The sequence below is a fragment of the Mus caroli genome, unplaced genomic scaffold (genome assembly GCF_978045245.1).
Source record: "Mus caroli unplaced genomic scaffold, Mus_caroli_1 scaffold_11, whole genome shotgun sequence".
NCBI lineage: Eukaryota > Metazoa > Chordata > Mammalia > Rodentia > Muridae > Mus > Mus caroli.
Window position 1 is genome coordinate 17,395,832 of NW_028227266.1, and position 22,818 is coordinate 17,418,649.

Sequence of the window (22,818 nt, forward strand, 5' to 3'; positions counted from 1 at the left end):
ACCCATAAACATAAAAGTAAATTTATGAGACTTACCAGTTGCATTCCATTTGACATATCTGACCAAAATCTATCCTGCTGAAGTGCTGTCCTTTTTGTCTTAAGGTGCATTTCCCATTCTAAAGTGAAACAAACAAACAAACAAAAAAGTGTATGTATGTAAGTATGTGTGAGTGTGTTTGTGTGTGTGTGTGTGTGTGTGTGTGTATATACACACACTCACACATACATATTTGCACAACAAATGAAAGGTTAAATTTTTTAGAACAGCCAAAACCTCCACCTCATTTGACCATGCGTGGTGGTGCACACTTTCAGGAGCCAGAGGCAAGCAGACCTCTCTGAATTCTAAGCCTGAGTTCTAGACCAAAACTTTACTTATGTGTGTGTGTGTGTGTGTGTTTTTTTTTTTCATATTAAAATACATTAAACAACAAAACTAAGAGAGAATAAAGCAACTGTCTAAATCTAAATTTTGACAAGCACAGGATATGGTGTCATAGCTATACTAATTTACAGCTCTTTCTATTAAAATTAAATGGCATAGTCAACAGGATAAACAGAGAAAACAATAAACTGGAACATCACAGACCCTTTACATTGGCCTTTTCTATGACAACTGTGTTTCTAAGACCTTGGCCTTCAGATTCAAGATGGTCTTCTAACAGTTCCCCAAAACATTTCCAAACACAGAATTTGACATCAACAAGAAATGTTTTCAACAAATACTAACCTTGGAGAATTCCTTGCTCTATTACTGTCAACTCTACTTTCTGCTCCAACCAAGAGATCAGGCTGGGTTTAAACATCTGACCTCCTAGACACAGAGACAAATATATATATCAATGGAAAAGACTCATGTAAACTCGCCAATAATAGAAAACATGTCTCAAGAAAGACTTAAAATTATTAACAAAGAGCTCAGAATATAAATATTTATGCTATTGGTAACTAGAAAATTTCTATGACCCATCAAATCCAAATTTAGAACCAAATGCACATTTAAAAACCACTAGGGAGGGCCAAGACTGTGTGTGCACAGATATAATCCCAACACTCACAAGGCTAAGGCAAGAGAAAAACAAGAATTCCAAGATAGTCATGGCTATAGAACTAGAGTGAGACCTATCTCAAGAAACCAAAAAATGGCTAAGGATATGGCTCAGTAGTAGAGCACTTACCTGGACTGTACAAAGTTCTAAATTATCCCCACTACTATCAATCAATAAATAAACTATTAATGACATGCAATATCCCTATTCCTTCATTATTAATGAAAATTCTATGCTTTAAAAAAATGTAAAATAAAATACACTGAATCACTTTTCCCAATAAGATCTAATATAGTATTATTTAATTACTAAAGTGTTATAAAGCTACCCCACCCTCACCCCCAGGAATACAGACCAAGGCCTCATGTGTCTAAACAAGCACTCTATAACACAGAAATGTGCCCAGCATGGGTCTTCACACTTATAGGGAAAAAATGATAGCTCTAGTTCTTATCTTCAGAAACAGATTCATAAAGATTGCCAAGAATAACAGCCAAGTGTGATAGCCCACATCTGCTATCCCAGCTCTCAGAAGATTGAGATCGGAGAAGTGCTAAGAGCTTGAAGCCAACCTAAGCTATAGGATGAGACCTTTCCTCATTAATAAAACAAATCAAAAGAGGAAGAATCTCAAAATAATATTATTAGCATAGTAGTAGTGACACTACTAACCACCATTTAGTTGAGAACTACCATGATGTATTAAATTATGTTAAGGGACTTCATCTGCTATTTCCCAATGATCTCTGAGCTGACACCATATTCTAGAATAGTATTTCTGTTCTCTTATGAAGCTAGAACAAGTGATGGCAGCCCTACCTACTGTGGCCAGGTTCTGGTAGTTCTCCAGCATCACATCTCTGTAGAGGTTCCTCTGAACTGGATCCAGAGAAGTCCACTCTTCCTGGGTAAAGTCCACAGCCACATCTTCAAAGGTCACTGCATCCTAAACCGTCACAAAAATGCCAGCTTGAGCAAAGTAAACATCACCTATGCTCACTGGAGAATGAGGAAGTGACATCCTTGCCTATAAAAGAGACTAAGGTCCCCATAATCTATCTCAGGTCTCAGTTCTCCTAGAGCATTCCTCTCTCCACAGTCACTCAATAGACCTTCTATATTCATGAATTTCTGCACCTCTTGCAAATAAACTTACATCACTATACAAGGAACTCTATCGTACCCCCTATGTTGTGGCACATTCCCAAGCATATTTCAAACTTGTTATGTGATTAAAAATAAGTTTACTTCTTTTAAAAATGAAGACTTTCATCTTTACCATTTGTCAAAACACAAAATCACTACAGAAATTAAGACCAATGGTTACTAAAATCCTGAGATGATCTTTAGGGGACTTCCTCACCAATGTAAGACACATGCCTTTCTGGAGCAATTCAACTGGAAAAAAAAAATCATTCATGGCAAGGAATTTTGGTTTTCTGTTTTGTTTTGCTGTGAGGGCATGTCTAATCATGAGAAAATGTGCCTTCTTGGTCAGTTTCACTTTAATTTTGGATCCTCTTAATATTCATCTTCTGAAGTATATGATAAGAGATTGTTCCTTCTACTAAAAAACCCAGTTCTCTCCATGACTTCTAATTTAAAAAAAAAAAAAAACAAGTCAATCTTGGCTAAGTGCATAAAATAAAAAATATCCCTTTCCTTGAACTCACCACCTGCTGTGTCTCCATGAAGGTGTGTCTTGTCAAAAATTCCTGCTCTGGTGCTAAATCTTTGGTTTGTAGTTGCTTTTCCAATTCTAGAATTAAACCCAAGATTAGGTTTAAGTAACAACAGTATAGCAAAGAAGTTAAAAATGTCTCCATCGTTTCCTAAATAAATCTGACTTACGAGCAAACTGAAGATTTAGAGAAAAAAAAATGCTAACTATTAATTCTGCCAAAACTAATATATGATAATAAAATAAAAACATGTTACCAGAGAGAAAAGGGAAGAAATAGGAAAGTAGAGCATGGTAAGAACATCAGCAATCCCAGTACACAGGAGTCTAAGGAGGAGAACCAACTACTTAGACCTATACCACAAAAGAGAAAAAGAAAAAGAAAATGAAAAAGTATTTGAGACAAAGAGAAGAGAGGAACTGACAATGATATATGCCGTTAGTCAATGCTGCTCTTCATAAGCATCCACCTTGAAGAACTCCCTCCAATGTGCTCACCAATGCTTTCAACAAGTCAAAGCACTGGGTTTGATAAGTGTCTGATATCCTATATGCAAAGTTGCATAAATAGAACAAATAGCAAACTTTTCTATGATTCAAGTCTATAATATGTATTTTTTCCCAATACAGGGACTCTTGTAGTCCAAGCTAGACCCTAAAACTTGTAAGCCTACTGAGATTACAGGCATGCACAATCAAACCTGGTTTTTGGTCCATAATTCTAATAAGTGCAGCAATTATTTCTAAAGGACTAAAGAGACAAGGCTTGAATCCCACAATCCCAAGGATCTCTCACCACTAAAATACTAATCAATTTTATATTAACATTTCTGACAAAATAAATCACTATAATATTTGCTAAGGAATAAAATAAACCATTAACTTACAAATATTATAGTTCATCAAATTCAGATAGTCATAAAATAGAATACTAACTAGAAAGTGCTATTCCACTAATCAAAGATAGAGACAAGAACATACATTTCAACAGAACTAGGTTAATGCACATTTTAAGAAGCACCACAGTGGGTCATCAAGATAGCTCATCAGGTATAAAAGCTTTCCAAATAACACTGACAACCTCAGTTCAACAGCAGAACTCACATCTTGTCTGTCAATGTCACTCTGGGGAAGAAGGAACCTCAACTAAAGAATAGCCTCCATCAGTTTGGCCAGTGGGCATGTCTATAGAACCTTTATTTGATTGTTAATTGATGCAGACCTTCTGCCAGGTCAGAATAAAGGTGGCTGAGCAAGCCTAAGGGAGTAAGCATGGTTTGTTCCAGGTTCTGCCTCTAGGTCCCTGCCTTGGCTTCCCTGGATGGAGTATAACCTGTAAGCCAAATAAACCTTTTCCTCCCCAGGTTGCTTATTTACTCAGGGTTTTGCCACAGCAACATTAAGTAAACTAGGACACCAAGTAGTAAAAAATTAACTGCAATGGCACACGTCTGTAATCCTAGTCCCAGCATTCTTACAGTGAGATGAAAGGCAGAAACTGGACAACCAGCCAGAAGTACAGTGGCAAAACTAGTAATGGCCCTTCCTCAAACAACAAGATGAGCACAGAGAAGCAAGTTGTTGTTCTCTGATTTCCACATATGTGCTGTTGGCATATGTGCACCTGCACTTATACACAAAAAACAATACATAAAAATAAACCTTTTTGTTTGCTTTTGTTTCTGATAGGGATTCTCTGAGTAGCACTCGGTTGTCCTGGAACTCTGTACGACCAGGCTAGCCTTGAAATCACAAACATCCACTGTCTCTGCCTCCCAAGTGCTGAAATTAAAGGTGTGCACTACCACAAACACACAAAAACCAAGCCAACCCACAGTGTGCCAGGCCTGCAGCTCAGTGATGATGCATATACACCATAGAGGAGGTACTGAAGTTTGATGTAGACGCCCCCTGAATTAAACTAACGTTAGTTTAAATACATTCGAAGAAAACTGTTACCACTGCTATCTATCGCATTGGATTTGACAGGGCTCCTAGGCACACTAAGCACATCTGTGCCTGCTCCACATGAAGCATCATAAGCAAACAACTACCAACTTACCTACAGCGGCCAGGTTTGCGTGCTCCTCCACCGCCACAGCACGAGGCTTGAGGTTCTGAGTTGGAGCCTTTGTGGTCCACTCCTCTTCAGAGAAATCCACAGCCTCATCCTGAAAAGTCACCAAATCCTAAACCACCCCCACATGCTTGTTTCAACCAAGTTAATATCCCCACCAGCCCTCTCAGAAGACAAAGGATAGGGAACTCAATGCCTAGAGAGGGTGAGGTCTCCCATAGTCTCTTGGGACCCACACTTTCCATCCATCTACTCTAAGAGCGTGGCTTTAAGGGCACATTTCAAACATTTTTACCTCACCACACCCTGACCTTTTTCATCTTCTCTCTTTGTTTTAATACTACTCCTGGACATATTTTATAAAGGGGGTAAATATAAAAACAAAGTTTTTGATAGAGTAATATGTATGCTTTATTATCTTAAGAACACTGTAAAAGCCCCTGGTATTTAGCACTGCAATGGTCAAGGCTAACTAGGGATGACTATAAACACAGCATTACAGCACTGTAAAAAGCCTCTTCTGGATAACTAGTCCTTGTCAGGGGCTTTACCCTTCTCGGGAATCCTGGGAGATAAGTCTGTCTACATGGAAAGACGGATGCAATGGTTCCTCAGACCTCATTACAGTTTTCCAGGCAATCAGCCAGCATGCTTTCTCCCTCTGTTTCTTCTCCTTGACTGCAGTTCTGGTCACCAGAAAGCAGACTTTCTGGAAAAATAAAATAATAAAAGATACATCAATACAAAGCTGCCAAGAAGCCCACATTCACTGTGAGGGTGAGAGTTTATCTTTTTGCAACTAATACATAATTTGGTTCACTCAAGATATAAACCCCAGTAACCTACAATGCCATACCAATTTTTACAGCAAGAAAATATGATTAACTATCTTGCCCATTAAGAAAAGTGCATTAGAGCTGGGCGGGGTGGCACATGCCTTTAATCCCAGCACTCGGGAGGCAGAGGCAGGGGGATTTCTGAGTTCAAGGCCAGCCTGGTCTACAGAGTGAGTTCCAGGACAGCCAGGGCTATACAGAGAAACCCTGTCTCGAAAAACCAAAAAAAAAAAAAGAAGAAGAAGAAGAAGAAGAAGAAGAAGAAGAAGAAGAAAGTGCATTAGTTTCACATTAAAGCCAAGGGAAAATTAATTTCTGAGAACTATAACTCTTAATTTGCCTATGATTAAAATTATATATATATATATATATATATATATATATATACACATTATTTTTATATATAATATATAATGTTATATATAATTTATTATATATTTAATTATATAATTAATATATGATATATAATTGTATATTAATTATATATAAATTATATAATTATATACTATATATGTATATAATATATATAAATGTATCAGTGATGATTATGCAGTGCATTCTCCCAAGCACATGCTAGATATACAAAACAAGTCCTCTTCAGCCCACCTCAGCACTCAATAACAGACTGGCAGATCTCTGGCTCTATACTGTGTAGGCAGGACCTACAACAGAATAACAGCAGTAACAGGACTTACCACAGGGCAAACTAGTAATGTCCATCTCTTTAGTCTGATGGTAAAATATGTGACCAAATTCTTCTGTGATTCCAAAGACTCGTCAGGGAAACTTATGCATCAAAGTGGAAAATGACGAGATTCATTCTCCTTAATCTGGATGACTTAAATTCCTATTGAGATCAATCAAAAAGCACAGTTAGCTGTCATCAAACATTATAGACTAGCTCTCTGCAGGTAAGATAATAAAAACCATTAAAAATGTATACCCTATAATATGGGCTCATTAACAGCACCTGCACTGACTGAGGAATTGTATGTATTTGTAGCGGTTTGAACAAGAAACATGCTCTATAGGCTCATGTATTTGAACACTGGTCCCCAGCTGGCAGGCCTGTTTAATTATGGAGCCTGTAGAAGGTGGATCTCTGCTTGAGCATAAACATCACTGAGGGTGATGCTTTTATAAACCTAATCCCACTTCCTCTTCTCTCATCTGTGTGCACATGAAAATGTAATCTTTGGGCTCCTCATTTACCTTCTCCACTATTACCTGAACTCTTTCCCTCTGGAACTATAGGCCAAATAAATCCTTTCTTCCTTAAGTGCTTTTGGTCATAATATCTTCTTATATCAACAGAAAAGTAACTAATACAGTACTCTAAGTAACACCAGAACCTTTTTAATAATGCATTTGTGTATTTGTGTGTGTATGTGTGTGTTTGTGTATGCTCACGTAAATTATAATCTGTAATAAGCAACATATAAAGAACTCAGGAGGGCTGGTGAGATGGCTCAGTGGGTAAGAGCACCCGACTGCTCTTCTGAAGGTCCAGAGTTCAAATCCCAGCAACCACATGGTGGCTCACAACCATCCGTAATGAGATCTGGCGCCCTCTTCTGGAGTGTCTGAAGACAGCTACAGTGTACTTACATATAATAAATAAATAAATCTTAAAAAAAAATAAATCTTAAAAAAAAAAACAATTATACCTTTAAAAAAAAAAAAAAAAGAACTCAGGAAAGCCAGGCATGGTGGCGCACACCTTTATTCCCAGCACTCGGGAGGCAGAGGCAAGTGGATTTCTGAGTTCGGGGCCAGCCTGGTCTACAGAGTGAGTTCCAGGACAGCCAGGGCTATACAGAGAAACCCTGTCTCGAAAAACCAAAAAAAAAAAAAAAAAAAAAAAAAAAAGAACTCAGGAAAGTAGGCACATGAGTTACTTAAAACACAAATCTTGGACTGAAGAGGTGGCTCAGAAGATAACTCTTCCTTAGGACCCAAGTTCAATTCCCAGCACAATTCAATTCTCACAAACATCTATAACTCCAGTCCCAGGGGACCCAACACCCTTTTCTGCCATCCTTGGGCATCAAGAAATACACAATATGCAGACATACATACAAAACCCACCATCTTAGGGTTTATACTGCAGTGATAAAACACCATGATCTACAGCAACTTGGGGAGGAAATGTTTTATTTCATATTACACTTCCAACAAACAGTCCATTAATGAGGAAAGTCAGGGCAGAAACTCAAGGCAAGAACCTAAGGCAGGAACTGAAGCAGAACCATGGAAGATTGCTGTTTGTTACTAGCTTCTGGCTTCCCCCTCTGATCTCTTATATACCCCAAGACCCCAGGAACCACACCACCCACAGTAGGCTGGATCAGTCTGTATCCTCTATTCTGTATTACTAGACTTAAAAAGATTTTTAAAAAAATATTTCAGCCAGGCATGATGGATGGCGCACACCTTCCTAGCACTTGAGAGGCAGAGACAGAGGCAGGTGGATCTCTGTAAGTTCCAGAACAGTCTGGTCTATAGGGTAAGTTCCAGGACAGCCAGGGCTACAGAAAGAAACCCTGCCTTGAAAAACAAAAACAAAAGAAAACACCAATTTCATGTTTATGTGTATGACTATCTTGTCTGATTGTAAGTATGTGCACCATGAGTGTCTGGAGCCCAAGGAGGGTGGGAAAGGGTCTGGAACTAGTATTATGGATTGTTATAAAGCACAATGTAGGCACTGGGAACTTTGCTGGAAACTGAATCCAGGTCCTTGGCAACTGTAACTCTTAACCAATGAGTCATCTCTCTAGCCCTGCAAAAACCAATAGAAATAACATTTTGAGACAAGCATAAATTATATATTTATATTTATAGACAGACAGACAGATAGGACAGATAAAATCTATCTCACAACCAAGCTCACACTGCAGAAATAAGGAATCTATATAGAACACGGGTCATCTACAAGAGCATAAGAAAGAAAACATTGCCTCAGATGAATATACTCATCAACAAAAGAGAACCAGGAAGAAATCCATCATATCCAAAACAACAAACTCCTAATACCAATTTGGGGAAGGGTTGCCAGAACAACAATCAACAAAAATGATAAAAAATATGAAATCCCTCTAAGTATTAGCCTCAAATAAATATAAATGGGCTACAGCTCAAAAAAAAAAAAAAAAAAAAAAAAAAAAAAACGCGTTTTAAAAAGCTATAATCCACCAAACTGGAAAATACAAAGAAATGGATGAATTTCTTCATATTATGACATACAGAAGTTAAACCAAGATCAAATAAGCAATTTAAACAAACCAAGATCCAAGAAGTTGCAATTAAAAGACTCCCAACCACAAGAGCCCAGGACTAGATGGATCCAGTGCAGAATTATACCAAACTGAATTCAAAGAATTAATGCTAATATTCCTCATATTATTTCACAAAATAGAAACTGAGGGCATTTTTTTCTAATTCCTTTTATGAGGCCAGTTATGCTGATACCAAAACAATGCACCAGCCTCTCAAAAAAATTGTTTTAAAAACTTACAGACCAATCCCTTATGAACATAGATGCAAATATTTAATAACATATTGGCAAACCAAATTCAAGAATGCATCAAAAAGACTGTTTAATACCAGCAGCTGGGAGATAGAGGCAGAGAGACTTCAAGAACAGCCTGGTCTGGCTGGAGAGATGGCTCAGCAGTTAAGAACACCAACTGCTCTTCCAAAGGTCCTGAGTTCAAATCCTAGAAACCACATGGTGGCTCACAACCATCCGTAACAAGATCTGACTCCCTCTTCTGGAGTGTCTGAAGACAGCTACAGTGTACTTACATATAATAAATAAATAAATCTTTAACAAACAAACAAACAAAAAACAGCCTGGTCTATACAGTGAGTCCTAGGATAACCAGGACTATACAGAGAGTCCCTCTCTTAAGAAAACAAAATTATCTAACTTGATTAAGTAGGCCTCATCCCTAGAGATACAGGAATGGTTTAACATACATAAATCAATAGACATCACCATTAAGAGATTGAAAGATAAAAACCACATTGTCATCTCATCAGATGAAGGATGAGGTCTTGAACAAATCCAACATCTTTCAGGATAAAGCCCTGGAGAGCAGAGATACAAAGACTATTGATGTGGAGAGCACCCAATGCTGCTTGTATTTTGATGCTAATTCCACTTTCTCAGGAGGGGCAAAGGACAAGGAGCAAATCGAGTACACACGTGACTTCTTGTGAACCTTCTCCTCACCTTAACTTATAAAATAAAGGCTAGAGCCAGTGATTAGGCAGTGGAAGGGAAGGTGGAGCTGAAAAGTCTGGGAGAGGAGAGAAGGAAGGAAAATGGAGGAAGAGGAAGGCGACCCAGATTCCAAGTGGCTTTAAGTAGCCACAGGTACCTATGAATATCATAAAAGGATAGAATAATTGGGATAATTTGCCTAATCTAGGTCGGCAGCTTGTATCATTATCAACTGGCTCTGAAATTACTGTGTGGGCATCTTGTGAATTGAGAATTTATTGATATATAAATCTGACTGATTATAAGCTTCTAGAGTTTTGATTTACTGGGTTAAGGGGATTTGTGACAACTAGCCACAGAGGGTAGATGGCTGAGAAGGTACAAGTGGTTCTGAGGCAGGTGACCCACACAGGGCTAGCCTAGAAGTAGAGAAACCGCAGGCAGAGAGTAGCTGGGTATAGCACAGGATGGTAGTAGCTCTGGCATAGCTGCTAGTGTCTCCCGACCACCAGAGGACTTAGATTTAATATGGCTTACAAGATTACGATTCTAGCTGATGCACCCACAGCGACTGAATTACTACTGATTCTGAACTAAGTTTGTGTGGTGTTTTCCTTCATGCGGCAGCTCAACTGGGTTCCAGAGAGAAAGGTACAGCAGCAAACCGTGGGTCTGTCAGAAGTGCACCACAAAAGGCCAAGGGAGTTTTGAAGCATGCGGCTGATGTGATAGCGACCTGCCAGTGGGAACTTAGCAAACGGGGGGGGGGGGGGGGGGGGGGGGGGGGGGGAGGGGGGCGCGGGGGGGGGGGAGATTTTGGAGCTCTGAGTCTCCACAAGATGAGAACAGGCCAGCCATTGCCCGCCAATGCCTGGCCAGCCACCCCATTAATGCAATGCCAGCAATAGTGTGGATTCTTTTTTTAATATTTCCCATAACAAAATGTAACAAAGGCAACTTACAGCCTGCCTGCAGCTAATGACAGTTAAACTGAGAGAAATACAAGTAATTCCTCTCAAATCAGAAACAAAGCAAGATTGTCCACTCTCTCCACAGATATTCAATACCTTACTTCAAGTCTTATCTAGAGCAAAAGACAACAGGAGACCAAGGGGAGAGAGATAGTAAAAGAAAGTCAAAGTATCTTTATTTGCAGATAACACTTTATACATAAAAGACCTTGAAACTCCACCAGGAAGCCAGGCATGGTGTCGCACGCCCTTAATCCCAGCACTTTGGGAGGCAGAGGCAGGCGGATTTCTGAGTTCGAGGCCAGCCTGGTCTACAGAATAAGTTCCAGGACAGCCAGGGATATACAGAGAAACCCTGTCTCGAAAAACCAAAACAAAACAAAACAAAAACAAAAACAAAAACTCCATCAGGAAACTTCTAAAGCTAATAAATTTTCAAAGTATCAGGATACAAAATTAACACAAAAATCAGTAGCCTTTCTATAACTGACTGAGAAAGCAATCAGGAAAGCAATACCTTTCACAGTAGCCTCAAAAAACAACAATAACAAAAACTAGGAGAAGTCTAACTCAGCAAGTACCTGAGTTCTAAAACCTAAAGATATTGAAGGAAAAAAAAAAAACTGAAGATGCTAAAAGACTGAATGATCCCTCATGCTCATGAATCAGAAGGATCAATAGAGTAAAAAGAGCCATCCGATCAAAAGCAATTTACAGATTCGACACAATTTCCACGAAAATCTCAATGCAACTTTTTCACAGAAAGTGAAAAAAACAATTCTCAGCTTCACATGGAAACACAAAGGAAAATCCTGGATAGCTAAAACTCTCCTGAGTAATAAAGGAGCTGCTGGGAGGGAGGATCCTCACACCAGTATTTCAAGTGGTGCTGCAGAGCTAGAGTAATGAAAACTCCATGGCATGGGTATAAGACACACAAAGTAATGGAATTGAAGACATGGACGTAAGTTCGCATACCTATGGACACTCAGTTTTGACAAAGAAACCAAAATATACACTAGAAAAAAGACAAGATGTTCGATAAATAGTGCTGGTTAAACAAGATGGCTGCATATAGAAAAATACATTATGTCCATATGTATTATCCTGCAAAAAAACTCACTTCCAAATGGATTAAGGACCTTAAGATATGGCCAGATACGTTGATTGTAATAGAAGAACTTTCATTATTAGAAATAATAAGGAATAATAAGAGAGAATAGGCTTTACCCCATTGAGACAAGAAAAGACTTTCTGAATAGGACACGGCTATTACAGTCACTGAGACTAACAATAAATGGGGCTTCATGAAACTGACAAGCTTCTGGCAGGCAGCATCTACAGAGTGAGGAAAGACCCTTACCAGTAGTCAGAGCACTGACACAGGGTTCCTATTACAGAACTAAAAAGAGGCCATCAGGAAGCCACCCATCTGGGTGTGCATGCCTCTGTGGGTGTGCAGGTGTTTCCCGTGCCTTTTGTTTTGTTCTGGCTCTATGTTATTCTATGTTTGTTTATTGGTCCATTTGCTTTCTAAAGAGAGAAAGGGGTGGAGTTAGATGGGTGGAGTGGTGGGAAAATCTAGGAGGAAACAGGGAAACTCTTAAGCAATGGTTCAGTAATTTATTAATGAGTTGGAAGATCTCAGAATTTGTTGCTCAGAGCAATAAGTACTGAAATGATTGCTTCAACTTTTGCCAGGTATGTATTTCTGGTTAGGTCCTTACCCTTTACTTTACTAGAGACATTCTGGCTAGGGATGAAAAGTTAAAACATTCCAGAGGTGTATCGCACATGGTACTCAGCACAGCCATCCGTGTCTCAAGAAATCCCATTATAGTCTCTCAATTCATTCCTGAAGCAGCCACAGTTGCTGGTAAGAGATGTTCTCCTCTAGCACCCTGACATCTATCAAAGGAAGGGAAAGAGGAAGCACAAGATGGTCCGAACATGCCTCTAAAACTAAGTCCCTTTGGATTTCAACACGTAAGTAAAGTTTGTGAGTGTACACCACGCTCCCTCCATGTAGTGGATATTCTCATTTAAATGAGAATATCCTCCATAGACTCAGATAGTTAGATACTTGGTCCCCAGCTGGTTTATCTATAATGAGCTAAGTACCTGACTCCCAAAATGTGAAGTAGGGTTTCTTTCAAAGTTGTGAAAATTATTTTCTACTCTGACTGAGACTTTACTTGAAGTGTAACTTTCAACAGACTTGTATTCTACATAAATACATGCATCTTCACTGAATTACATGTACACTAAATAGGGCTGACAGCCATCAGATTGCTAGAAAGTTTCTCGATTGTCATCTTGTAAACAATCTACTCCAAACCCTGGAGTGCACAATGAGAAAGACCAAACAGCTTAGGACCTAATTTCCCTTCCTGTTCTTTCCACTGCTTAGGATCAGTATGAGCACCAGACGGTGTCTTGTTCAGTGTGGTCATTTTAAAATTATTTTGGCCTACTACCATCCCAATTCTTAGAGCCTGTAGCAAGTGTGCTCCACTCCACTGTTATTCAATGAATCTAGGCTTTCTCAGCCATACATTAACATTTTTGTTCCCACTAATTTGACAATTTTTCTTGTTGGAGGCATCTCATTCTCTTGTCCCAGCTAGCCAGGATCTCAAGGATTCAAGCTATCACCTTCCTCAGGCTCAGGCTCAGTCACTGCTGTGACTTTAGTAAGATGTAACCATAGGAACTGGATCTTAAAGTTCAAACAGCTTCACATATGCTTGTCTTACAATGGTTGAGCTTGGTACATGGATAGAGAGAGATCACATTAAGCAAGTAACCCAACAAACCTATGTTTTCACTAATGAAATCTAGATTTTTCTTTTTAAAGGCCAGACATGGTGGTTCACGAATGCGGGTAATCGTAGCACTAGGGAGGCTGAAACAGGACTGCACTAAAGACACCCTGGGCTACACAGTGAGTACCAGGCTTGCCTAGACTACAGACCTTGTCTCAAAAGTGAATAAATAAAATAATCATAATGGAGATGGAAAGATGGTTCAGAAATTAATAGCACTGGCTGTTCTTTCAAAGGACCAGGATTCAATTTCCAGCATCCACATAGCAGCTCATGACAATCTGTAACTTCAGTTACAGGGGATATTATACCCTCTTCTTGCCTCCAAGGAAACTCTACTCAGAGGGTGTCCAGGCTTATACTCAGACAAAATACCCCATACATACAAATTTGTTTAAAACATAGCAATAAAAGAATTTTAAAAGTAGAGACTGGCAAAGTGATTGCTGTGTTTACAGAAAAACAGAGTAGTTTCCAGCACCAGCAACGGGTGACTCAAAACTACCTCTAAGTCCAGCTTCAGGTGATCTCGCCATTCTGGCCTCTAAGGAAAGGCATGCATGCATGCATCTTTTTAAAAATATATTTCTTAATGTTTTGCCTGCATGTATATATGTGCCCACCTGAGAGGCTGATGCCCCTAGAGGCCAAAAGAGGGTGTCCAATCCTCTGGAACTGGAATTACAGAGGGTTGTGAGCCATCTTATAAACCCAGGTCATCTGCAAGAGCAACAAGCGCTCTAAAAGCAGAGCCATCTCTCTCCAGCCCCAATAAACCTTGTCTATGAGGGAGTATCTGACAAAGGGAAGATAAGAAGAGGCAAGAGAGTACACGATCAAAATATAAAATGTGCACGCATGAACATATAATGAAACCCATTTTTTCCTGCAATTAAACAAAAGGTAAAAATTTTAAGTTTTCCTGAAACATGCTACCCAACCAGGAGAAAGAATTATGTTCAAATATCATACTACTTTAGAAAAATAATGTTCGGCTTCAGACGGAGACAAGGGACTGAGGTGCATATCATACATACCAAAGCAGACCTGGCCTCCAGGTTCTCCAAGAATCCCTCAGTCCCTACCTGGCATACCCTGCCCAGCCCTGAACTTTCCAGGCCAGGGACTGGGCTGCCCTTCCCACAAAGGCTCTTCCTTATATAAACCAAACATTTTGGCATTTTGGTCTCTCCGTTCTTGTGTTTTCTCTCTCTCTCTCTCTCTCTCTCTCTCTCCTTCCCTCCCTTCCCCCCCCCCTTCTTTCTCTGCCCACAGGTGCCTTTTCTCCTGCCCACCCAATCCCCACCCCACACAATGACTTCCCCGGCCTCTATCCTTGGGGCCAATGAACTCACCAGAGAGCAGCTTCCCAATAAACCTGCTCTAATATTCTAATCTGGCTTGAACTGGCTCATTTCACCAGTGGAGAAATAACATATCAAATAAAGCCTCATCCATTCCTTAACAGAGTTCTATTTATTTATTTATTTAAAGGGGGGGGCGCACATGACTGCCAGTGCCTAGAGACTCTGGTATCCCCATTCCCAGATAGCTGGAGTTAGAGGCTGTTACAAGCCACTAACATGGGTGCTGGGAACCAAAATCAGATCCTCTGGAAATGACATGTGGGCTCTTAACCACTAATCCATCTCTCCAGTCCCAAGTTTCCGTTTTTCATAAGCCATCCCTTCAGTGCCAAACTCCCTATTTTTCCCTTGTTAATACTTTATTGTTGGGATGAAGGGAAGGGGTAAGGGATGCTTTGTGGTCTGCAAACAGATAAATATGCACGGCCTGAGCATTTAACACTTTCTCAAAATGGATGCATGAGGTTTGGGGGAGAGAGAGAGAGAGAAGAGAGAGGAGAAAGGGAGAGCGGGAGAGAGGGATGGAGGGAGGGAGGGAGAGAGAGAAACAGAAAGAACTAATGAAATGCATCGGTTTCCACGAAAGCAACTAAGTTCTAATAAGTTGACAGTGAGAGAGACTGTGGAGGAAATGAGAACGTACAGAAGCTCCTCACCCTGGGACTTTCCTGCTCCATCAAATTCCACCCACTGCTCACAATGAAGCGGGATGGCCAGTTCCTGGGGCGATGGGGCACGAAGATGGATTCCAACGGCCGAAATCCTTCTTTCTGGAAAGCAAAAATTTTGTACGATTATCTTAAAGGCGTTCGAGGCAGTAAGGGCTACATTCGATGGCACGGGGAGCTCAAATATCGTTCCGATGAAATGGCCCCCGGCCGGGACCTGAGAACTGCAGGGCCCTAGCTTCTGAGAAGCGACGGGGCGAGACTCGCGGCCTGGGAACCAGCGGAGTCGCCATGGAGGCCACACCCAGGCCTCACTCCCCACCTCCGCCACCGCCCATCCCCTTACCTAGCCTCACCAGAACCCGCCCAGCCGGCCTGCTACTACTGAGAAAAAGAGAAGGGGGCCGCACGAAGCCACACCGGAAGAGACGGCGGCGAGCTGCGGTTCACTTCCGCTTACCGAGTCCCAGTCCTTCCGGAATTGAAATTTCGGTTCCCCGGAATTGGATGCCGATTGATTCTGAAGCGGAGGTTAAAAGCCCAGTCAAAGGATGAAATTGAAGTTTGAACAAGATTTCTGGGCGAGAACGGCCTTCTCGATGGCCAATCCCAGAGCGAAGTTAAACACACACCGGGAAGTACGGGGTCTCAGGAGGCTCACAAACCTTTCCTTCCCTACCTCCTCTTGGTTCCTGTCCTTCATGGGCAGATGCACTGCCAGATCTGTGAACCAGCCTATCGCTTCCATTTAACCACTTCAGTCTTTATTCTCTGGATACCATGCTAAATTCTAATCGTTGGTAGTGAGACGAGCTAGAAAGATGGGGAAAATGAAGAGGACATGAAAAAAGAAAGCCTCACACCCTGAGACTTTCTGATAAAAAATTTAAACTGTGAACACAACTGATACAGCCAAAAAGTGCATATACAGAGGGAAAAAATGTGTGTTTTCATAAAGATATATCAAATAAGATGTTAAAAGCAAATATCAGTGCATGGCAGTACACCCCTGCAATCACAGCACGCAGAGGCAGAGATAGGCAATCTTCTTGATTCGAGGACTGCTAGATCCACAAAATAAGTTTCAAGCCAGCCAGGACTGCAAAATGAAAACTCATCTCAAAACAAATTGAAAATAGTAAGGCGACAAATTCTACTTACTTAGGGCCAAAATGTCTATAGTCTTGAATTTTACCATATTAGCATTCCTCTCAACCCTAAATCTGAACAATGTACTTCACAAAACCATCTTACAATTTCATTTACAAATTCATTAAGAGTAAACAAGTTAACATATTGTACTTAATTTTTAAATGTTATTTAAATTTTAAGCTATGCTTAATCTTTAAACCTTATAAATTACACATATGTGTGTGTGTGCATTGAAGATATACTTAAATGAGATGCCCTATAGAAGCCCACACCAGTATCTTGTGATTGTGTACTGTCTTTTTCCTATAAAACTTTCTGTCCTCTACTAATCTAGCATTGAGGAGGCAGAAGCCAGTGAATATCTGTGATTTTGAGACTAGCCAACTCTACAAAGTGAATTCTAGGACAGCCAGGAGCTGATATATAGAGATACCCTGTGGAAGAAGAGAAGAAAGAGGAGGAGACCAACAACAAAAACAAAGAGGTGTGTGTGTGTGTGTGTGTGTGTGTGTGCGCGCGCGCGCGCGTGTGTGCGTGTGTGCGTGTGCGTGTGCGTGTGTGTGTACGTGTGCATGAGCCCTGGCCTTCTAGAAGAGCTTTACACCTTCATATCATGTTTGCTCCAGGAATGAAAGTGGTCATGCAGTATTCCTTTCCTCTGTGTGTGTTTGTGTGTGTGTGTGTGTGTGTGTTCTGTGACTTAGCCTGTCTGTCACCACCTTTAATTGTTGGCAGACAGATATCCTGAGATTGGTTTTGAATGTCTTGGTGAGTTGTGACTATGAGCTAGCCTTGGATGCTAGCCCTGAGTATCTGAAATAAAACCTGGGGTTCTTGCAGGATTTGCTCACAGATGCCCACGATGGAACATCTGTGAGTCACAGTTGAACTCTGTGTCATTCTCAGTCTAGAGGTGGCCCACCCAGCAGCTTACTTCAGTTAGAAATATGCAAATGCATTTGGCCTTTTTTTTTTTTAACTAGGGATTTTGCAGGAAACCTTGCTAAATATTTTTTTAGCTTTTATTGCATTTCTATGTTTTGTGTGTTCATGGACACATGTGCCTTGGTATGCTATGGAGGTCAGAGGCTAACTTACAGGCATCAATTCTCTTCTTTCACTACGTGGGTCTTGAGAATCAAACCCAGATCATTAAGCTTGTTCTCTCTCTCTCTCTCTCTCTCTCTCTCTCTCTCTCTCTCTCTCTCTCTCTAACTGGGGAGGCTGTTTGAGGCAGGGTCTCTCTATTATGTAGCTCTGGCTGTCCTGGGAGTTCACTATGTAAAGGAAGCTGACTTCAAACTCACAGAAATCTACCTTCTTCTCCCTCCCATGTTTGGTTGTTGTTGTTGGGACAGAGTCTCTCTATGTAAAGCAGGCTGAGCTTGAGGCCTCGAAACACACAGAACTCTGCCTATCTCTATCTCCCTGGTACTGGAGTTAAAGAGTGAGCCAGCACACCCATCAGTTGTAATGTATTTTTAAGGGTTTATGCATGAGCTTTCCCAGCTCAGTAAATCCTGTAGACTAGTAACCAGAGATAAAGAGTGTGCTGGGTTTAAAGTCCTACAGCAGCATAAGCCAAACCTGAGCTCTGACACTCATCCCTCTATGTGCTGGCAACATGTGAAAAACATGGAAGTCTGCCCTCCCACTGAGAAGGGCAAAAAGGAAACCCATGTTTAGAGCTAGGCCTCACATGACTACAGAAAAACTTCCAAGATCGTACCTGAGGAATTAGCAATGTTGAACTCAGTCAGGCACAAAAAGTCTAGTTTTCTCCTATGAGGTTTGGGTTGCAACCTGTCAATCATGTAAAGAAAGAAACTTGAGCTTAGAGCCAGGCCTGTGGGCAGCACCTATGACCCAGAATGGGGCTGGAGGTTGGACCAGGTACAATCTCTGCACAATATATGGACAGCTAGAGAGACCTGAAAGTCAAGGCTAGGGATAAGAACTCACCTCACAAGGTAGCAGAAAAGTACTCTTAGGCCTGGAACTCTATGCACCCAAGGAAGACTGTGAACATCTGCTCCTCCTGCCCCTGTGACCTGAGTGCTGGTGTTCCAGGCGTGAGCCACCACAGAACACTTGATGCAAGGAATGGAATACAGGGCTTTGTGCATGTTAAGAAAGCACTCTATAAACTGAGATACGGCCTCAGCTTCAGGAAAGGTTTTCTGGCTCCATCAGTATTCCTAGAGCTGCTCCCTTGATTCTTTCATACTTGATTCTTTGATACTTTCATAAACATGGAGTTCTCTCTTCCACAGGCCTTTAGGATCCTTTACTTTGGCTTATCTGTGTGAACATTATAATGAATTATTGTAGTCCTTGATTATTTGTATTTTCAATTACTTGTATTTGCTGTGTGTCCTGGTTCACTTTTTATTGGTGTGATAAACACCAACCAAAGCTAATTTGGGGAGGAAAGAGTTTATTTGACTTAAACATACCAATCACAGTCCATCATTAGGGGAAGTCAAGGAAGAAACCCAAGACAGGAACCTGGTGTCAGGCAGATGACATGGGGAAATACTTCTTACTAGCTTGCTCTCCCTAACTGACTCACCTTGCTTTCTTATACTACTGAGGAATCAACAATATAATAGGCATGTACAAGGGCCACCTGCCCATAGGTGGCACCGCCCACAGTAGTCTAGGGATACCACATCAAATCATTAATCAAGAAAATACCTCAAAGACGTCTACATATACCAGTCTGATGGCGGCATCTTTCAATTAACATTTTCTCTTCCTAGATGATTACTTTGTATTATGCTTACAAAAAACTAACGAGCACAATTGATTCCTTGTCAGCTTGACACAGACACATCACTATTCAACCATAACCTTTCCTTTTCTTGTTACCCCCAAGATCTCATGTTATTATCATAATACAAAATATAGTATAACCTTAAAAGATTCAGTCTTTAAAAATTCAAACCCTTCAAAAGTTAAGTCTCTTTACACTAAAGCAGCAATCATGAAGTCTGCATGGGTCTACACTAGGTCCTTTGCATGCATGCTGTGGTTGTTTAGCTTAGGATATTTGTGGGACTCCTGACAGTGGGAGGAGGGTGTCTCTGACTCTGGCTGCTCTTTGGACCACTCCTTCTACTGGGTCACCTCGCCCAGCCTTAATAATGAGGGTTTGTACCTAGCCTTATCACATCTTGTTAGTCAGGGTTTGGTTGATATTGCTGAGACGCATGCTCTTTTCTCATGAGAAATGGAGCAGTGGATCTGGGTGCAGGGGAATCGGGGAAGACTGGGAGGAGTGGAGAAGGGAGGCTATGGTCAGTGAAGGGACACTAGCCCACTCCAGCATGCCTCTGTCAGGCCTTGCCCTTCTCTCCCATTCTCTCTGCCTTGCTTAAAAAAAAAAAAAAGTTAGATTACATTCCTGAAGCTAGCCACCAAAATGTGTTTGCTTATTTGGCCACTTCCTCTTCCTGCAGCTGACTACCAAAGTCCAGCTATCAACGTATTGAAGTCTATCAATTAAAAAATCCCCCTTTGGGCTGGTGAGATGGCTCAGTGGGTAAGAGCACCCGACTGCTCTTCCGAAGGTCCAGAGTTCAAATCCCAGCAACCACATGGTGGCTCACAACCATCCGTATCGAGATCTGGTGCCCTCTTCTGGAGTGTCTGAAGACAGCTACAGTGTACTTACATATAATAAATAAATAAATCTTTTTTAAAAAATCCCCCTTTGACTTACTTAATATGTCCAATTAAAATTAAACACCTCATGCTAACATGAGGTTTCCCCTTGTATCATTATAAACTGCCACTTTCCTACGTGGCATATCTTCTCTTTATCCAAAGGCAATCCTTTGTCCCATTCTCCTCTGGGACAAATTTTCTTTTCCCACCTTGTTCCCTTCCCCTTCTCCATCTCCTGTCTTTGTGTCTTACTCCCTGCCCCCTGTCCCTATGGGGCAAATAAATTGCCTTTGTGTTGAGAGCTTGGTCTTGGGGGTCCTGAGCTGATACTTTTCCTTTCAGGCAGAATATATTGTATAAGAGAAGAATAAAATAAATAAAAGTCTGGCCTTTTGGTAATATTCAACATAAGGAGCCAGGTGTGGTGGTGCATACCTTTAATCCCAGCACTCAGGAGGCAGAGGGAGGTGGATCTTCAAGGCCAGCCCAGGCTACTGAGCAAGAGCAAGTTCCAGGACAGCCAAAGCTTTACAGAGAATCTCAATCTCTCTCTCTCTCTCTCTCTCTCTCTCTCTCTCTCTCTCTCTCTCTCTCTCTCTCTCTCTCTCTCTCTCTCCTGTCTCTCTGTCTCTCTCTCCCCTCTCTCTCCCCCCTCTCCTCTCTCTCTCCCCCCCCCCCCTCTCTCTCTCTCTCTCTCTCTCTCTCTCTCTCACACACACACACACACACACACACACACACATATAATCTCTGAATTGTGGGATCCTGTAAAATAAACATGTTCCATACTTCCCAGTTCACCTAGGACTCACTCTTGATCCTCTGGGCTCCAAAAGGCTTAGGCAGCTCCACTTTCCAGCTCTGCCATCCATAGCACACCCAACTTGTAGAATAGATCTGGCCTGAGTCTACCAACCTGCCACAATCCTGTCCCCTCCATTGGTTGGGGTCTACTGCAACTGAGGCTGTGCCTTTACCAATGACCTTTCTTCAGGGACTCTGACTCTGCCATGCAACATAAAGCTGGGTTACTCTCCAAGACCCCTTCCATCCTGTAGCTTTTCTGTCACCCAAGCCATTATCACACTGGAAACTCTTACACATTACAAAGTTCAGCTGCCAGCTTGAGATGCAGTCTCAGATTTTACCTCAATGATGCCGGTGTCCTTAGTCACTTGGCTGAGCTTTGAGCTCCAGCTAATCTATAATTGCCAGTGGTGCTGGTCTCTTGTTAATGAGTGCAGGTCTTCAGCCCCAGTTGACTAGAAAGAAAGGTTCTATATTCAAACTATAACACAAACAGCCCCAATAATCTCTGCTTTCCCTGAAATTTCACAAGCCAGCTTCCACCATCTGCACCTCTCTCAACATTCCTATCTCCAAATCTCCCATAACAACTCAGTACCTCAGAGAATCAATGGCCTTTCAAGCCCAAAGCTCCAAAATCTTTCCACTATCCTCCCCCAAATCAACAAAATTAGGTAGATCACAGCAACACTCACAATCCTAGTCTCAATTTCTGTTTTAGTTTGGTTTTCTGTTGCTATGAGGAGCAGAGTGACCCAAAGCCACTTGGGTGGAAGTTTGTTTGGTTTACATATCTGTTCTGTTTTGTTTTGAAAGCAGGGTTTCTATATGTAGCCCTGGCTGTCCTGGAACTCTCCCTGTAGACAGGATGACCTTGAACTCAGAAATCCACCTGCCTCCGCCTCCTGAGTGCACCACCACCACTGATCTTAATAACAGCTCATCACTGAGGGGAGTCAGGGCAGGAACTCAAAAAGGGAAAGAAACTTGGACTCAGAAACTAAGCAAGAGACCACAGAAAAAAAGCTGCATACAGGCTTGCTCAGTTTGCTTTCTTATACCATCCAGAATCAACTATCCAGAGGTGGCAGCACCTGCAGTGACCTGGGCCTTCCATTATCAGTCATTAATCAAGAAAATGTCCCCAAAGCCTTGCCTACAGGTCAATCTGATGAGGACAATTCCTCAATTGAGACTTCCTTTTCATTGGTGACTTTAGATTACATCACATTGACAAACATTAGCCAGCATACTGTGCAGCTCAATGATTTGTTGTGTATTTTTTTTTATGTTATACTGTATTCCCACCATATGGTCTGAGACCATCGTGCATTGCAAAAGTACTGATATGACCAGGTATCCCCAAGAATTTATACAGAAAAAAAAAATAGAATACCACTAATACTAAAGATGGGCTGGGGGATGATTCAGTGGATAAGAGACATCATGCATAAGTCTCAAATATGAGTTTGGGTCCCTAGCATCC

At 41.2% G+C, this 22,818-nt stretch overlaps 1 protein-coding gene and 1 pseudogene across 5 annotated transcripts in view; both read right to left on the minus strand.

Moving 5' to 3' along the window:
- LOC110302589 (uncharacterized) overlaps positions 1 to 16,440 on the minus strand; it is a 28,605-nt gene extending 12,165 nt beyond the window's left edge. Inside the window, exons 1-9 of one of the 5 annotated variants that reach the window (XM_085844436.1) lie at positions 16,165 to 16,440; positions 15,693 to 15,806; positions 6,341 to 6,492; positions 5,427 to 5,518; positions 4,795 to 4,921; positions 2,725 to 2,810; positions 1,871 to 1,997; positions 733 to 816; positions 36 to 118 (exon numbers count right to left, since the gene is read on the minus strand). In XM_085844436.1, coding sequence (XP_085700562.1) covers positions 36 to 118; positions 733 to 816; positions 1,871 to 1,997; positions 2,725 to 2,810; positions 4,795 to 4,921; positions 5,427 to 5,518; positions 6,341 to 6,365 — 624 coding nt within the window. In that variant the 5' untranslated portion in view covers positions 6,366 to 6,492; positions 15,693 to 15,806; positions 16,165 to 16,440. Of the gene's footprint in view, positions 1 to 35; positions 119 to 732; positions 817 to 1,870; positions 1,998 to 2,724; positions 2,811 to 4,794; positions 4,922 to 5,426; positions 5,519 to 6,340; positions 6,493 to 15,679; positions 15,807 to 16,050; positions 16,135 to 16,164 lie in introns of those variants that run through there. The other 4 variants (XM_029481625.2, XM_085844434.1, XM_085844435.1 and 1 more) reach the window with 4 other exon arrangements.
- Positions 11,706 to 14,850, minus strand: LOC115031934 (anaphase-promoting complex subunit 10 pseudogene; annotated as a pseudogene).
- Positions 16,441 to 22,818: the final 6,378 nt, after the last annotated feature.